General features: G+C 40.9%; 1 protein-coding gene across 1 annotated transcript in view; it reads right to left on the bottom strand.

Annotated features, from left to right (window-relative positions):
* Nucleotides 1–6,645: 6,645 nt before the first annotated feature.
* EGFL6 (EGF like domain multiple 6) overlaps nucleotides 6,646–18,407 on the bottom strand; it is a 54,207-nt gene continuing 42,445 nt past the window's right edge. Inside the window, exons 8-12 of the mRNA XM_063127524.1 lie at nucleotides 17,101–17,445; nucleotides 12,859–12,930; nucleotides 11,875–11,961; nucleotides 10,412–10,677; nucleotides 6,646–6,914 (exon numbers count right to left, since the gene is read on the bottom strand). Of these exons, the coding sequence (XP_062983594.1) occupies nucleotides 6,804–6,914; nucleotides 10,412–10,677; nucleotides 11,875–11,961; nucleotides 12,859–12,930; nucleotides 17,101–17,445 (881 nt within the window). The 3' untranslated portion in view covers nucleotides 6,646–6,803. The remainder of the gene's footprint in view (nucleotides 6,915–10,411; nucleotides 10,678–11,874; nucleotides 11,962–12,858; nucleotides 12,931–17,100; nucleotides 17,446–18,407) is intronic.

Raw genomic sequence — 18,407 nt, 5'->3', positions numbered from 1 at the left:
ACAGATCATCCAATCATGAGGAAGATCCATGCCAGTTGTTATTCAAGTTTTACAGTACTGATGGAGCAGGCTTTCTTGCAAAGTATCACATCCTCAGTGCTGGGCCAATCAATAGGTAGAGTGAGGTAGCTGCGGGTTCGGGGAGGGGGCACCCAGCAGTGGCAACTCCACCAGCCATGCCCTTTCTCCATTTCCCTACATATCTTGTCAAAATACAAGCAGCAAAATGCAAAGTTTATTCCCAGGCCCAGCAGTCCACCCTTCCTGCCGCCACAGAGTGATTGCAAGCTGCATGGCAGATGTTTGAGAGAAAAACGCCCTGGTTTTTCAAGGTTCTCGCTTTGTCACCTTTCCCTCCTACCAGTTTTAAACTTGCTTTAAATCATTATCATCATCATTATTTTTACTGTTTTCCCTTCTCTGGGGATAATACAATCAAGTTGCATCTGTGTGAGAAGCAAGAATGCACCTTTCCCCAAAGTGATGCACTTGCCCTTTATTTATTGATTCATTTATTATATTTATATCCTGCCTTTTTTCCTCCAAGGAACGCGAGGTGGTGTACATAATCTTCCTCCTCGCCATGTTATCCTCACAACAACAACCCTGTGAGGTAGGTTGGGCTGCGAGTATGTGACTGGCCCAAAGTCACCCAGTGGGTTTCCATGGCAGAGTGGGGACTAGAACCCGGTTCTCCCGACTCCCACTCCAATACCTTAGCCACTATACCACACTGGCTCTCTTAGGATGTATTGGACTACAACTCCCATGACCCCCACTTAGCATTCCAATTGATTGCGGTGGGTGGGGATAATGGGAGCTGTGGTTCATCTGTAGGGTACCAGGTTGGGAAAGGCTGCTGTAGATTCAGTTTGAGACAGATGCATGCTGAAAGTCAAAGAACTAAATGGAGCGCTGAACAATTTTGGGGTGTTGGATGTTAAGTTGTGAACCCCACCTATATAGTTGTAAATAGATGCAAATACTATGAAATGCCAGTACACTTCCAGTAATCTTATTCCAAAAGAAACTAACCCTGGGTAGCATTGCATCCCTGGAGTTCTCAGCATTTGAAGAATTAGGATGTGCGTAACAATACTAACATTTAGTTGTAGCATTAGTACAATGGTTTCTAGAAGAACCACAAGAGGGCAGCATTTGGTCTGCTTAAGCAAGCAATCTAGCCTGGTGCTGTGCCAAAAAGATTCTCCCACATTTTTTTCCAGCTGTTCTCATTCAATTTTGATAGAAAAGAAATTGGTTTTGAAAAGGAATTCAAAGGAGAAGAATTTTTTGGGAGAAATTCTCATGGGTTGGGTCCAGTTTTCTTGTGCTTTCTTACTTAGGAGATGGCAAAGAAATGGGAGTGAACATCCTGTTTTTATTGTGCAATCGTCTCTCCAGCAACTTGTTGCCACCTCAGCTTCCCACACTTCAGTTAAATCCCAGCGGAAGTCATAATGAGGTAATTCCTCCCGTAGGGCTTTTTGAGCACCGGAAGGACAGCAGCCTCAGAGGCTGCAGAGCAATGGAGAGATGTGTAATAGAAAGAAAACACACACAGCACCCTTGGCCACCTTGTGGTAATTAGCTAAGCTCAAAAACACCACAAAAATAAATGAAACAACACCCTGAGAATGAGGCAGAAAAACGGAAGCCTCTTTCATGGGGGAAGAAAGATTTCAGGAAACTGGAGGATAGATTTTGGCAGAGCATTAGCTCCACCTCTTCCCTGGAGCTGGACATAATGCCTCCCACCCCACTCACCTTTACATTGTGGAGGATGTAAAATGGGTGGCCAGTCTACCAACACAGTTGACGCTGTTGCCACTTGCAGTGGTAGCACACACACACAAAACAAAAGCCCATAGAAAAAGAGAAAGAAGCTGTGCTACAACCCCTGTCAAACTGTGCTACCTGTGAGAAACGATGGAGATATCCGCAGGCTCCGGAAACCTTGAGATCTGCAGTAGAACAAAACAGACTGTGGAGTGGAGGGGGTGCTGGTGCAAACAACCGGCCCAATGAGGACCGGACATGTTTAGCGCCCATAGGATGCTGGCTTGACTGTTGTGGGGGAGATGGAAGGGGAATGTTAGGGTGTATCCTGGAAGTGACTGATTGGCTGGAACCCTGAACAGAAGCATCCACACAGCGTAGCATTTTGTGGCAAGCCCCAGTTATAATACAACAAAGGTAAATTGGAGGATGGGCTTTAAACACACATGAAATTACTTTTAAACCCTGGCTATGATTACATCAATGTCCACAAGGTTGTTCTTTTTACTAGAATTGGTAACTCAGACAGGTTTGTTGTATTGGACCAACTGAGACACTCTGAAGTTGCTACTGGATTTGAATTAAGTATCAGACATATATGAATCGGAGGCAAAGAGATTATGGCTCTATTCATTATATTTTGGAAATGAATAATAAATCAAGTATTAAGAATACTCTAGTATACTGATACAATACTCAAGAGAATTCTATGGAAACACATTGACCTGGTTTGCACATAATGCTAATCTATGTTTTATTTAACCCATGTGTAACCCATAGTTTGTTGCCCTATCTATGGTTTGTCTGACCGAATATTGAACAAACCACAGTTTGTTTCTCAATCCCTAGGTTCTTTGTTTCACTCCTCCTTTGTCCACTCCATCCCTGTATTACAAATCCCTTTGTGGCACTATAATACTGGGATATACAGTGGTTCGGGTTTATTTTCCGTTCTTGCCTACCATTTCTGTAACCTGGCAAAATAACCCATGAACAACCCACAGTTTTGAGTTCACACATAACAGCAACCCATGATTTAAACAACCTAAAATTCCAACCCAACGGCAAACCACGGGTTCTCTTTCTGGGTTGTTCTGGCTAACAAACCATAGTTTGTTAGTTTGGCTATGTTTGCACATCACAACAGTGTAGGATTCAACAACCCATGAGTTAATAAATCATGGGTGAACATTATGTGTGAACCAGTCTACGGGGTTATTCACATGAAATGATGGCAAATAATGGGCTAATTAACCCAAGATTTGACACCATTATATGAGAACTGGTTCAATGTGTGATTTCCTGAATTCTGTGTGCCATGTTCCCATTTATAGTTGTAAGGGTTGGGAGTGGTCATCCATTACTAGTTGAAGAGGATGCATTCAAGTGATCTACCTGATTATTGCACTCCCAGCGCTGAAATGCTATCCTAACATGCTGAAAACAAAATGTCATTATTATTATTATTATTATTATTATTATTATTATTATTATTTATTTATTTATTTATTTATATAGCACCATCAATGTACATGGTGCTGTACAGCATTTTCCTTTTGTAAAAAGGCTAGAATTTTATTTGACTTGCATAATTTCTTCTCCAAAAGGGTAAAATGCACTCTCGAGAAACTGTATCTTCCCCAAAGAATCCTAATGAAGCAGAAAATAGTTAATCTTGGACTTCAATTGAAAACATTGGACTGCAGAGCTACTAATTCATATAAATGACTGAGAATCAGTTGGATCAGAGTAGAAATGTAGAAGCAACAACAGCTAGAAAAGAAAAATGGGGTAGGAAGTATTGGGGCAACAGGCAGGGGTTGTTGCTCAGATTTCCGTTCCCAATTAATTTGAAAGGTCTCGATATCAAAACATCCTTGGAGTACATAGTCTCTCAATGGACCAATATTTGCCTCCCTTAATCCTTCCCTCAAACAAGACAAAGAAAGAGAGGATACAGTTCCTTGGCAGGATCATCTGTTTCCCAAATCAAGGAGACACTAGCCAGATGAAACATCTGTTCATCTCACTGTCAAGAGGAAAATAAATCACTAAGAGGACAGCACAATGATTTCTTGCCATCATCTCAGATTCTCTCGTGAGTCTTAAGCGCCCTCTGCTTGTAATATTGTGGAAGACATGCTATTCTTAACCATTGTGTAGTCATGCCCACTGAGCTCTATCTACAGAAGCAGAAGGAAGCTGGCATCTGCTCGTTTGTGTAGTGAGGCAGCAACGCAGTGGGGCCTCAGCGGATTCATCACCCAGGGTTAGGCCTTCATTATTCGCTAAGCAGGGTGTCAGTAAAGATGGGACAGAGGGGGAAGCAAGAAACAGAAAAGCACAAAATAATTTTTCAGATTTATAATTAATACCTTGTATAGTTCAGAGATTAGGAAATGCTTTCCTTTTTAAAGTACAGATCTGTCATCAGACCGAACATTTAACATCATTCAACCCTAGTGTGTTTTCCACTTTTGTTAACCATGAATACTCATAGAAAAGAATGATCGCAAAGGAAAATTGCAGTGCTTCTTCAAAAGAGGTTTTGTGTGTCTTCATTTCGGAAGAAAACAGTCTCTTCAGTAATTTTATTACACAGAAAAACTATCAGCCTAACGCTGAATAAATGCACAGAAGGAGGAGAGAACCAATAGTGTGTTTCCAAGACATATGTTCTAGATATATTTGTCTACATTCCAATACAAAGTGATGCACTCTCAAGCCAATGATGTCAATGGCCTTAAGCAGACTTAATCCCCTGTTGGATTGTGGCCTTCCTATTGTTCTGCCATGAAACAACAAAACCACATTGAGCCCGATCCCAAGATCTATGAGTGTGCAGTTGTGCATAGAGAACCACTGACAAGCATGGTCCTCCTGCTTCAATGCAATGAAGTTTGACACTGAAAGAAATGGGGGAAGAGCTTATACATCAGAACTTGTATCCCATATATGTATGGAAGTGCTACAATGGGGAAAAATTAAGTGACTCAGCATGCTTGGCTATGGAAGGGGGAGATGACTTCTGTGAACACATGTTTCTGTATGTTACAATTGGCAATGGACGCTCCATGTGTGTCCAATACTGTAAATCACAACTTAGGCTTGAATTACTTTAAGACTGGTTTCTTGCCTTACATCTTTGTGATATCACTTATACCAGAGAAATGTAATTTTCACCAAGTATGGTAAAGTTTTGTTTATTTAGAAAACTGTTAGCCTACCTCATCCATATATATATATATATATATACACACATACACACACACACACACACATACACATACATATATACACACACACACACACAAATGAAATGGCATTTTCTACAGCTACAGTATATCTGGATTTTCAAGGAAAGCAGAGATGCAGACTATTCAACATACTTGTTTTGGGAAAGCATGGTGAACAGATGCAAGTCTCAACAGTATTTACTCAACAGATGCAATTATGCGTGCAGATAGGTGATTCCAGATTTCAAATATTGGCTTCTGAGAGCCATTTCACCATTTATGTGGCACCATAGGTGCATAAGAAGAGCCATGCTGGATCAGAACAAGGGTCCATCTAGTCCAGCATTGTGTTTTCACAGTGGCCAACCAGCTATCGATGGGAGACTTGAGTGCAACCTCCTACCTATGTTCCTCCCCAACTGGTGTACACAGGCTTACTGCCTCTGATACTGGAGGTAGCATAGAGCCATCAGGACTAGTAGCCATTGATAGCCTTCTCCTCCAGGAATCTGTCTAACCCCCTTTTAAAGCCATCCAAATTGATGGCTATCACTACATCTTGTGGTAGCTAATTCCATAGTTTAACTACATGCTGTGTGAAGAAGTACTTCCTTTTATCTGTCCTGAATCGCCCACTGATCAGCTTCATGGGATGACCCCATTGGGTTGAAGTATTTTGAGAGATGGAGAAAAATGCTTCCCTGTCAGCATGCATAATTTTGTATACCTCATAAAGTGTGATTCAGAGATATCTACCACTGACAGGCTTCTGTGATAATTTGAGTCAGTTTTAATTTTCTGACTTTATTGCAGGGGTGGGCAACATGTGCACCCACCCACCCTACTTTGACCTCAAGTACAGGCACCACCCTGACAAAATTTAGCTTCCGTGGAAAAAATCCCAGCAGTTTGTCACAAAAATCCAGCAACAAACTGCCAAGGAGATTCAAAAGTGCCAAATTTAGCTTGTCCTCTCCACCATTTGTTTTCCTGGCAGTGCACTGACAGAAGTGTATAGCCCCTGACGACTACGGTGGCTGGAAATAGGCCACCAGACCACCCAAAGTTATCCACCCTGTTTTACAGTCTGGCTTTACTTCTGTCTTTACTGATAGTTAATGTGTTCTTTCATCCTCATCCTCATCTGGAAAACTGGGAAAGAAGCAGACTTCAGGGCAGTTGACTTGGAGATCTGTGATGGCTTTACTCTGTTAGGCCTCTGTTTAACTTTTGAAATGGTTTTGGATAAATAAGGTTTTGGGAGTTTTGGGGTGTCTTTCTGGACTGGAGTATAACACCTCTACCATGGCTTTCCATGTGTTTGGGAACATGCAACTCTCTTTCACATTTTACATACTTACTGCAGGAGTCACCAGGCATCTACCGGTATATCTATAGTGCCATGCCAAGTGGGATGGCCCTAAACGTTACATGACATATCCTTTAAAGACATTGCTTTAGGATAATTTGGTGAATACACAATAACAATAGGGATTTTCTTTAAAGGGAATTTAATGTAAAATAAAGCACATTCCTCGCAGAAGGGCTAGGCAAACATTTTCACATTATATAAGCCCTGACCCAAATCATAAAATACAGTACAGCTATTATTTTATTTGTAATGTACAAATGGGTTACCTAACACATGTTTTAGAGTTGTCCGTTTTCCTGGCTGCACTGAGGTTGAAGATGCAATTTATAGCTTTGCATTTTATCAAGGTCATGCTGGGTGATACAAAATTCTGTATTAGTAAAACAATGAATATTATAGCAAATAAAATAAGAAGCTCAGATATCCAATGTCAAGTGGTCTTCAGGACACAGACTAGAAAACAGTACAACAGTGTCCACTCCAATTTCTCCAGTTTTACCTCTCCCACGTTCTGCCTCAAAGGTGACCTGATAAAATAGAGGGGAGGAAAGTATTAATAAAAAGGTGCCAATGGTGGACGGATACTAGAGGCTCATAAGTTAGAAAACACATTAGTCCTGCTACCTGCACATAGTTATCAGAATTTTTCCCAAAATGTATTTAAATCCATTAAATCCCCTTGCAGTAAAATAATATAAATACTCCTCTAATTTAAGTACTGAGATGTTTTAATGGGATCTTCTGTTATCACAGTTAGGATTGGGTGCATGTCCCCTCCCCACCGTTGCTGGACCATCATCCTCTGGTGAAGGTGTGGGGGAATTTCTGCAGTCTTTGTGGGCTTCCCATGAAGGTTGCAACACTTTGGAGTGGGTGGCATACTTAAAACTATACATGGTGGCCAGCTTTCCATTTTTCTTTTCTCTTTTTAAAAATATTTTATTTATTTATTTATTTATTTATTACATTTTTATACCACCCAACAGCCAAAGCTCTCTGGGTGGTTCACACAAATTAAAATCATGAAGAGCATAAAAACAACCAACAATCTAAAAACACAAATACAAAATACAATATAAAAAGCACAAGCTAAATTTTAAAAAGGCAAGTTGCTACTGTACTCAGCATGGGCAAAGGGGGAAGGCATATTCCACCCCAGACCCCTTATACAATGTCACTGGAAACCACTACTTAACTACTTAATATTCCCGGGGCCACTCATAAGAGATTTTTAAAGCCACAGGTTTTATATGCTTTTCTTTAAAGTTAAAAAAAAAGAAAAAGATGGAAAAACCACCCAGACATCTCATAATGTCCTCCCTCCCCTCTGGAATGTTTGCCTCCCTCTCCCAATCTTCGGATGGGTTTTTCACCTTCCTGATGACCTATCAAAAGACAAAATAAAAATAAAAATCCAGACATTCAGTTTTATAAAACATGCAATCTAAAACGCACCCAAAGTAATGAATCCAAAATCCAAGTTGGGCAATAATTTCATTAGAACCAACCAAAATTTCACAAAAATATGCAAACTTAGGAGTTCTCCAGAATTCTTCATCAAACTAGACGGTAGGAAAGGTGCAGAGAACTCAAAAGCCTGCATGTTTTCGTGTAATTTTGGTTGGTCCTAATAAAGGTCTTGCTTAACAGTGGATTTGGGGTTTGTTTGCTCATGGACCAGCATGGTATTTTATTTTTTTTAAAGTTCTGTGTATTAGTATTCTATTCACGGGTTCATATGCTGCAGTGCAAATTTGTCCTCTGTTTCTCTACAAGGTAACTTATTCAACTTTAAAATCTTCTTAGGGGATGTATATATTAAGTAAATATTTTAAACAAACAAATAAATAGATAAAGGGCACAATCCTGTCAGCCTCGAACACTGGGAATCCTATGGAGAGCTGGAGCAGATCTGCTAGACGGGCAATTTCTGCTAGACAGGTGATCTTCCCCCACCCCCATTTAGCACTGGTGCCTCAGAGAGGGAGGGAAGGAGGCTTGCTGGCCATTTGAACAAGGCTAATGCAGCTGCCCCAGTCTCCTCCCCACCCTGCCCCTGGGACCACTTCCTTTCCCCCCATCTCCATTCTCTATTTTGCAAGCGTGGAGAGGTAGCTGGCACACTTCTCTCCACACCAGCTATGAGGAGGAGGGGAAAGGGAGTGTGGTTTCTTGGCTCCCAGCTTGGAGCCCTGTCTACATGCTTGGAGCCAGCAAACCGAACAATCCTATGTCCCCCAAGATGCTTGCTAGGGGACATAGGATTGTTCCCTAAAATACCTGTTTTTATTTATGCAGCTTAAAACTAGGGGGAGGGGAAGTTTATCACTTTAATGCCTCTCTTTGTTTTAAGTGTTTTAACAGGTTGCCTTACAACATGGGCATTTAAGACCCATTAGCTTTACAAAAGACTTACTCCTGATGGAGATGAAACTGATAGAACTGGCTTGTTAACTTTGAGATAAAATGTTTCTCCCTGATTCTGGGAAAAGAAACTCCTGGAAGTTTCTTGCACTTGTGGTCTTATGACGTTTGAGGACATATTGTGTCTCACTTTCCCTCTTCATTTAATCTTGTGTCTCTCCAGCTAAAGTACAACATGCTTACAACTACACTGCTCAATAATAATAATAATAATAATAATAATAATAATAATAATAATAATAATAATTTCTTTATCTGCTACTATTCTATAACTGTCAGCTGATCCTAAGAAACTGGTTATTTTGGTATGCAGTGCTGCTCTTTGTGTGTGTGTGTGACTATGTATGTATATTATGAATGTGTGAATCAGCAAACTCTAGTTCATTGAAGTTCTCTGAATTCCATTTTGAACATCATTCTGACTCAAGTGATGAATACAACTTGAGTCGGGATGAAGGGATGGCCACCAATTTGGATGGCTTTAAAAGAGAGTTGGATAAATTCCTGGAGGAGAAGGCTATCCATGGCTACTAGCCCTGATGGCTATGTGCTACCTCCAGTATCCAAGGCAGTAAGCCTATATGCACCAGTTGCTGGGGAACATGGGTGGGAGGGTGTTGTTGCACCATGTCCTACTCTGTTGGTCCCTGCTTGACAGCTGGTTGGCCACTGTGTGAACAGAGTGCTGGACTAGATGGAACCTTGGTCTGATCCAGCATGGCATTTTGTTCTTAAGTCCATATCAGATTACAGGCTTTCCCCCCCTTTTTGCATGAAAATCCATGCAACTTTTTCCAAATGTATGCATCAATTGTGTGCATCTTTGAAATACACACATTCTTCTCCCATTGATTAAAATGTGTTTGTGGGCATTTTTTCAAATGTATACTTTTTTTCATGAATATATTTCAAATGTACACATTCTATCTAGTGCATTTAGACAGGTGGAGTGTGAACCACATTGCAAGCTTAGAAATGTATGGCTCTGGACCACAGATCAGTCCTGAAAAAGAATTCTTCATACATCCAATGAACATATTTGCTTCCATTTTTGGACTCTTCCCATGGTCATGATAAGCACCTGCATTCAACATTTATCACTACACTACTGCCAGTCCCTGGCAGAAATGTGGGCATGAGGGGTAAAGGTTCCAAGTGTGGCAGGACCCATGAATCCTTCCTGCCTCTGCATCATTTTATGGGCTGTGATCCTAACATACTAGCTACCAAATTTCATTACATTCTGAGTAGCTATTCTGAATTTTCAAGGACTCACTTATCCTTGAAGCCTCAAAACCATTATACAGCAACCAGGTCCATTGTACAGAATATAAGAAGAGCCCTGCTGGATCAGACCAAAGGTCCATTTAGTCCAGCACTGAGCTTCCTACCATGGCAAAGAAAATGTCTCTGGGTACCCCATGAGAAGGGTTTGAAGGCAACACCGTTCTCCCACTGATACTCCCCAGCAACTATTATTCAGTAGCATACTGTTTCTGCGCCTAGAAGTCCCATACAGTCATCATGGCTAGTAATCTGCACGAAAAGCATTTAGTTTGGCTCTCATTAATTGCAGTGTGGGTTTTAGCTTTTGACTTACATTCATTGTTGTTTCATCTGCCATGCGTACTTCAATTTGTCCAGTCCTCCACCATTCATTATCTCCCATATTCTGTTCCCAGGAAGGACTACTACCGGTGCTGCCTAGGGTTACTCGTAATTTTCCTACCCTTTCTCCTGCAAGTCGGTAACTAAAAATCAAACAATATATGCTCTTTGGCTTGAGGTCAGTGAGAAGAAGTTTCAAACGACCAACATCCTTCTTGTGCCCTATGAAGGCTGGTACTGTCATGTAATATCCATCACCTAAAGTTATATATGGGGATTTAGGAAGAGAGAAAAAGAACGTTAATTTTTATTCATCCTGCATATTATAGTAACTTGCCACAGGACAGGGGTGTGCAACATGTTCCCCAGCGGCCAGATGTTTTGGCCTACAACTCCCATCAGCCATAGCCAGCATAGCCAGTGGTGGGGGATTATGGGACTTGTAGGTCAAAATATGTTTGGTCACAAGTTATCAATCACTGGTATAGTGGAAGGCCCATGATTCAGTGACAGAGTTTGTATATTCCATGCTTTCTATTTCTATAGGACATTGGAGTGTGCCAACTCAGCCCCACAAAAGTATAAAACACCATTATATTAATTGGAAACTGAGGTGGAAAATAAAATGAAAGGCTGAAGGCCAACCCCTGCAGGAAAGGGGTAGTTTCCCCATGTTAATTAATTGATAACTCAAGGGAATAATCTTGATTATTCACTCTTAAAATACTTACATATTTACATTTAGGGGGGAAAGAGATAGTGTCATTATTTTTAATGCTCTCCCATACAAAGAAAAACAAATCCTCCGTGTGGTAAATCAGCTCATAAGGGAAAAGGCAGTCTTCTTCCTGAAGTGCCTAGGAGCTTTCCATATGAGAGAACATTTTAAAACCCATCCTCCTCCCATCTTTAGTTTGAAGTGGGGCAGTCTAGAATTCTGCTTTTGTCGTCCACTCCTTTCTGCATAATGTATATATTGGCTTTTGGTCTGTTTACCAGAACTGAACATGGAGTGATCTGGTTCAGATGGAACAAACTCAGCTGGGGAGGCTTTGCTGCATGCGAGCTTCCTCCAGCTGCAAACAATGAAGTCGGTCCCTGGCCAAAGTGCCAGCTGCGTTTCCAGCCAACCCGGCTGATGGAGCTCCTGCCAGCACTTTAGATGGGCACCAGATGTCATCAGAGGTCATGGCCAGACCCCTGATGTTGGGGAGGGGGCGTGGTCATCCCCAACATCCTCTGGCCCACAAAGCATTGGGTGGGTGGGTAGGGTCATTTGACCCCCACTGCAAAAACTGTTCCCCATATGATCTAAATGGTCTTTTAAGTTTATTGGGCTGAGAATGAGCATTGTGTCTGTGGACTTCCCCATTCCCACCCTAGCCCAGTGAGCAGAGTTGCTTCTTCTTCTGGTCACATATGGGGCTCTTTGCAATCAGGACATCGTTAAATTACCATTATCGTGATCTGCAGGATTCCACTCGAAGTCGTCATTGGCATCTTGCTGCCAGGCACAAGACCCTCGACCGAAGCTGCAGTCCACTAAGGTGAGGTCCAGAAATAGGAGTTGAGGGTTCAGACCAAGGAAAGACAAGATGCTGCATTACAACATGTAAAGCACAAACCTGTTTTTTTTTTTAACTAAGTGGTGGTTGTAAAATTCCAAATAAGAATGACAATCCAAGGGTGGGAAACCTGTGGCCTTCCTGATGTTGCTGGATTACATCTCCTATCATCTCTGACCATTAGTGATCCTGGCTGGGACTGGTGGGAATTGTAGTCCAGCAACATCTGAAGGGCCACAGGTTCTTGATCTAAAGGGCCACCTCTGATCTAAAATTTGGGGTCCTTCTGCCCTAGACTTCTGCTCCAAAGTCCTACCCTGAAGGCACCACTGTTTTCTTGTCATCCATTTTTGGCCTATTATTAGGTTACATAAAACAGCACAAAAACAGTAGAGAGGGATGCTGCCTGGATATGGTCTTAGAAAGGAGGACATGAAAACCTTTTAAGAATCTTGGTGTGGCAATGTACCCCATCTTATAATTTAAGGAATATGTCTTGATAAACTGTGGAGTTGGGTTGAAAACAGCACAATGCAATTCAGCTAAGTCAAATATGAAATGGTAAATGGGGTAAATTAGAACCAAACACCCAAGTGGAACACTGGCTAGAGAGAAGCATGAGAAGATTTATTTAGGCCCTACGTTTTAGTGGAGTCAATGGGTATCCTGAGTGTGACTAATGGTGATAAAACTGAAGGAGGGACAGGCATGACTCTAGCCCTGTGAAAAAGCCCAATAAGATGAGGTTTTATCAACAGATTCAAACAAAACCTTACTAGAACATAACTAGCTTAGCTGAATTCTGTCTGCCCAATGCCATGAAAAGACGCAACTACTAGATGAAAACTACTATTATGATTTAAAATGCGCCTACCTTCCAGGTCTCCTTTTGGAAATGGAATTTTCCTTTCGTCTGGAAGAGGACCAAAGGCAGCAGCTTCCTTAGCTAATTGAACAAGAAATACATTGTTAGCTCCCCACACTTTATCCCCCCCACCCCACCCCAAAAAAAACCAAACCAAGATGAATCATTGTTAAGGTTTCACAATGTAACAAACCATTTTTTAAAAAATTGTCCCAAACTAACACATGACTACATTATTTCCAAATAACATTATTAGCTGATATGTAGCAAACCTGTATCTGTATTCAAATACAGCACCAAAGTGTTACATTTTTCATGCTAATGATTAAAGTATATATTTTGTGGGATAGAGAAAATAAATAATAATATAATTTGGTTAATCAATATTTGCAAGGAGGAGGTATAAAATAAGGTATTTCCAAAACGGGCCTTAAAACAACCTTACATCCTAGCAGCCTAACACAGGGCTAAGCTAAAAGGCTAACTTGAGTTCAGGCACCAGCTCCGAAGATGTTAGTTATTTCATAAATGCCCTGTGCTTGCTGTTCTGTTTCAACTTATTTTTATGCAGTGCCTCTTATGTGTTTTTATTTGCTTTCAAATATTGTTGTGGGTAATATAAACCTTTGTGATATATTTCACTTGGTATTATTTCAGGCAAATGATTCAGGAAACAAAGAAATACAAGCCAAATCTGCAACCATTATTATGGTTTACGGAGAGATCAAGGAGATTGATTCTCCTCACATTCCATAATTTTTTTTCTTTTTAAATCTTAGGGCCAATTTAAGAGTTGGCTGTGGCTTCCACATGATCACTCAAGAACTCTTTGTGTGTGCAAGGCCACATGTGTATGGAAGATGCATTGTACAAAACACTATACTCAATTGCCACACTGAGGAGGCATAACCAATCCTGTCAGTCATGGCACTTCTATGTACTTGTGTGTACATATATTCTAGTTCACTAGATAGTCTTCCACATGACCCCAGATGTGTGTACATCCAGTATCCAAGGGCAGATGATGGATATGACTGTATGGAGGCTCTAGTGGACTGTGTAACCTGCTTCCTAGACTCTAGGAGCCCAGTGTTTATTTTATTTCTTATTATTTACTTATGCATCTCATTTATACCATCTCTTCCTCCAAAATGCTCAGAGTAGCTTATAAATGGTTCCCAGATGATCTCACACCCCAGTTAGGTTCAGCAATATAATGGCACCATGCAGACCACGCTTTGGGTTATTACCTACACATGCATGGATGTGACAAACAGATGGAAGTTTGGTACAAATTAATCTAAGCTTTGATTCCGCAATAAGCTATACTCATATAATCATGCATTAAGGTTCACAGAGATAATTTGGTACATCAGGATGTTCTTTAGCACTTTGTAAAACTGAAAACAGGTCTTTTTGGAAACCTTATGTGATACCTTTGACAGACATTACTAAAAAAATCACGTTCCAATGCCCTTTAAACCTTCTGAAAAGATATACCGATGTATAAAGACACAAGAGGCCTTCAAGGCAGTTAAATATACTCAATGGATCATAGGAAAGATAACGTGAGAAACACTATACATAATATATTGTCAAAAGCTTATCTCCTCTAGTACTATTGCAAGATTCAAGTCACTAAGATCATGTTTTAAATCACTCAGACTTAGAAGACTTAGACCTTGAATTAGAAGCAAGGCAACAAAGAAAATGTGTAAGAGCTCTAAAATGCATTTATTGCATATATCTGTGTGAATCATTGGGAAATGAGCTATGACTCTAAAATGGAACATACTTGCAATTAAGGGTTTGCTGAGAACCCATATGTTACTTATGAAATTGTAGCACTTGAGGGAAGTGGGGAGAAGGAGGGAGAAGGTGACCCCTAGTCTTGTATGCAGTAGTGGTACAAATCAGAAGGCAGGGGTACCACCCCTACTAACCCCTCTGTGAGTCTGTGATGTGTCAGCTTCTTCCCTTCTGCTTGCTTATGCTGTTATGCTGCAGCTGTAGGCCAGGAAAGAAGGAATTTAATGTCAAATTGCATCTCTGTTTGGTGGGGAACCATTTAAATTCATTCTATTGGAATGAATTTAATATTAGATTGAATCTCTGCTTGGGAGTCTGTGGATTCCTTCTCTCCACCTCTCATGGCCACTTGGCTCTTGTGTCCTGCCCTCTGCTCCACCAAACACAGTGGCTACCAGCCACTACTTGTTTGCAAAACGCAACACCATAGTTGTGTTTTGCATACAATACCATGAAGTAGGTGTGTGTGTGTGTGTGTGTGTGTGTGTGTGTGTGTGTGAGAGAGAGAGAGAGAGAGAGAGAGAGAGAGAGAGAGAGAGAGAAAGTTTCAAGGCCTACTGGCAGTGTTACTTGCAGTATTTGCATGCAGGTCATATCTGAGGGTGAAGTCAAAGTTCTGATCAACTGTGTAAGTGATCCTCATAGTTATTATGAATCACCATTGGTGGTGATTCCTCCCACCCACCCCTGCTCCCCCTGCAGCTTATTTCTATAGATTCTTGGCATCAGCTAGAGAAGAGGCCATTTTGGCGAGACATCTGAGAGACCATGAGATTGGGATGACAAACAACACAGAATAAAACGTTAGAGCAACATCTGGAAAGGCTTTGGTCAAATTACTTTTTAACACTCTGGCATTTCAGCAGGTAAATAAATATAAATTAGACACTTCAATAGAATATGATATAGGAACAATAAAGCAGCATTTCAACACACAATATCCTAATCAGTGAATCATTTGGGGTGGGGGAGATCACATAGAAATAATTAAAAATGCAATCAGTTGAACCTCATGTATCAAGTACTATTGTAAAGAGACTATTTTCGGTATGAGTTTTATTTAGAGAAATACATCAATGTAGTGATGATGGTAACCAATGATGTGGCAATTGCAGCAGCAAAAAAGCAGCATCCCCCCCCCTTTAAAACAAGGTGCTTGGGGAGCATGCATATTGTGGGAAAGCAAAAATATCTGCTTCCCCACTACTGCCACCATTGTGGCAGTTTTGGCAGCAATAGAGGTGGCAGTGGAGAGTGGGCTGCAAAAATGCCAGGGTAGGTGCATGTAGCCCATGGACCATAGGCTGCCTCCACATGGTTTAAAACTATGGTTACTGAACAAACCAGGATCATAAACCATGGCTTGATCCTGGTTTATTGATACAAACCACAGTTTAAACTTTAAACCGGAGTCCCCTAAATTTACATGTAAGCATAAGAGAAAGCTTCCAATCTCTACCTTGTGATTAGTAGGAGAGGGTAGGAATGTGTGTGGGAGCATAAGACTTGTGCGTGTAACACTAAACCATAGTGTTTAGACACACTATGTGATGCCTCAGATCTGCCTGACATTGTGTTGGACAACTCATCCAATAGTAAAAGTTCTCAAATCCTGCCTCCCCTGGTCCAGCATATGTCAATAAAGAAACATATTGCAATCACTGAGAGATCAGTAGGAATTATTAAATGAAGATAATGACTTCCCATTGAGTTTATCCTTGCAAAGTTAAACAACAATTCTTTTAAAACTATGAAGGCATATACTGTAAACTGTTTCTTTATTTGTTTAAGCTAACTGTGCTCCAAAGCACTAAATATGCTAAAAGGTTTTTAAAGACCATGATTCAAACAATCTAATTTATCCAGATTGTGCTTTGTTATAGCGAGGTGGGCATTTGGCTGTTTTCAAGCAAAAGAAATATAATTAGCACAGACATAAAGAAAAACAGTTCGACCCTCACAAACATGGAACAGCTGATTCTATGCCAAACAAGGTTCAGATAAAAAGTTCATGAATAAAATGGGAACTTGAAATCCTAAGGATTTAAGGATGTGCTTTTATGGCAGCTTCTCATGGCCGTGGATGTAATGCTTTCAAACAAGCGTAGGAAATGTTCTGAGTGCAAATATGTTTCTTCCAAGGATAGTTCCATGTTTACACCTGGCAGTCAACTATGTAGTCTGCACAGCCCATCCTTATCTTCCAATGCCCCTATCCAGATCTTCTGTTTGGATGGGGGTGGGTAGTGTAGAGTGCAACCCCCCAAAGTGCTATATAAATGCTAAACATCTACTTATTTATCATTATATTGATTTTCAGGTAGATTCACATAACAGAACCCACAAAAATTCTTGCCATTAACTTATTATTGCATAAATGCTCCTAAATTCTGAGTAATATTACATGATGAGGGGGGGGGAAGAAATAAAAGAGAAACTTACAAAATACATCTCCTCTGAGTTTTTTTTCATGACCAGTCTGGTTTTCCAGGTGTTCCCTTTCTCCTTCTTCTTTCACGTCTCCTTTCTCTTCTGTTTTTCCATATCTTCTGACATCTTCAGTGCTTTCCTCCTGTTCAGCATAGCCCCCCTCTGTGTACTCACCATCTTCATAGTCCAATGGCCTTACATGAGCCTTAGAAGCTGGAGTCACAGGAGGCTCAGGGATTGCATTTTTTAGGTCTTCATGCTTTTTCACACTGTTCTTGTTCACAAGCAGTTTCTTAAGCTTCTCTTTGGCAGCACCAGAGATTCTGGGAATCTCTTTCACAGAATTTTCATGAATAACTGGGGGAAGAAAACCACAATGAAGCACAAAACATGCCCCATTTAACTTAAATTCCAACGGTCTTATTGCTATTAATGGCCAAATTGGTGATATTTTTTGGAGATATTGGCCCCATTCAGAAGATGCCTTAAACCATGGCTTTAACCACCATGGTTAAAACCATGGTTTAAGGTGTCTTCTGAACATGGCCAACAAGTGAATGCATTATTCTATGCACAGATACCTCTAGGTACCTTGGTAGAGCCAAGGCTCTGTACAGTGAAGACATAGGTGATAGTGAATATTTTCTTCCTCAGTACTATTAAAAAGGAAAGTGACTATTTGTGTGACCCTCGGGCCTGGACAAGATGTCAGCAGTTTCAGATATACATTGGGGTGAATTAACTCAGCAGCAGAGAAGTTAATTAACACAACCCTGCCTGCTGCCTGGCTTCTGACAACCAATCAGGGGTTGCCATCCACCCCTGGCTCGACCCTGGAGTAACGGCAGATGGCAGAAGGGCCGTGGTGACCTCGCTTTGAAGAAAAATGTCGGGTAAGTTCCCAACTTTTATACTGTGCAGCTTCAGCAGAAAGCCCTGCAGGAGGAGAGGCTGCAAGGACAGAATGGGGGAAAATTGTAAAACAAAGAGCACACACAAACTGTTCAGAGCCACCTCCATACAGTAAGGTAAGCAGTGAAGCCCTGCACAGTGAGACGTTTCTCTAAATTCTCATCGCTTCCCACAATTTTCAGGTGCAATTACTTTTATCCCTCTCCTCAATGAATGGTTGAAAATAAACAGACTGGGGTGGTGATGGTGGGGAACTAGCCCAGTGCCAGTCCACATATACTGCTAAAAGGAAACGTCTTTGAGAATGTCAGTCTAACATACTGTGTTGGTGAATTTCTCCCAAACCGAGTATGATAGAAACAAAAAAAGGTAACTTGATTTTCCCACCAAACTATCACACTGGATAG

Source organism: Elgaria multicarinata, chromosome 5 (assembly GCF_023053635.1).
Source record: "Elgaria multicarinata webbii isolate HBS135686 ecotype San Diego chromosome 5, rElgMul1.1.pri, whole genome shotgun sequence".
NCBI lineage: Eukaryota > Metazoa > Chordata > Lepidosauria > Squamata > Anguidae > Elgaria > Elgaria multicarinata.
The sequence above is the reverse complement of the archived record's forward strand: the minus strand, read 5'-3'. Positions and strand labels throughout refer to the sequence as shown.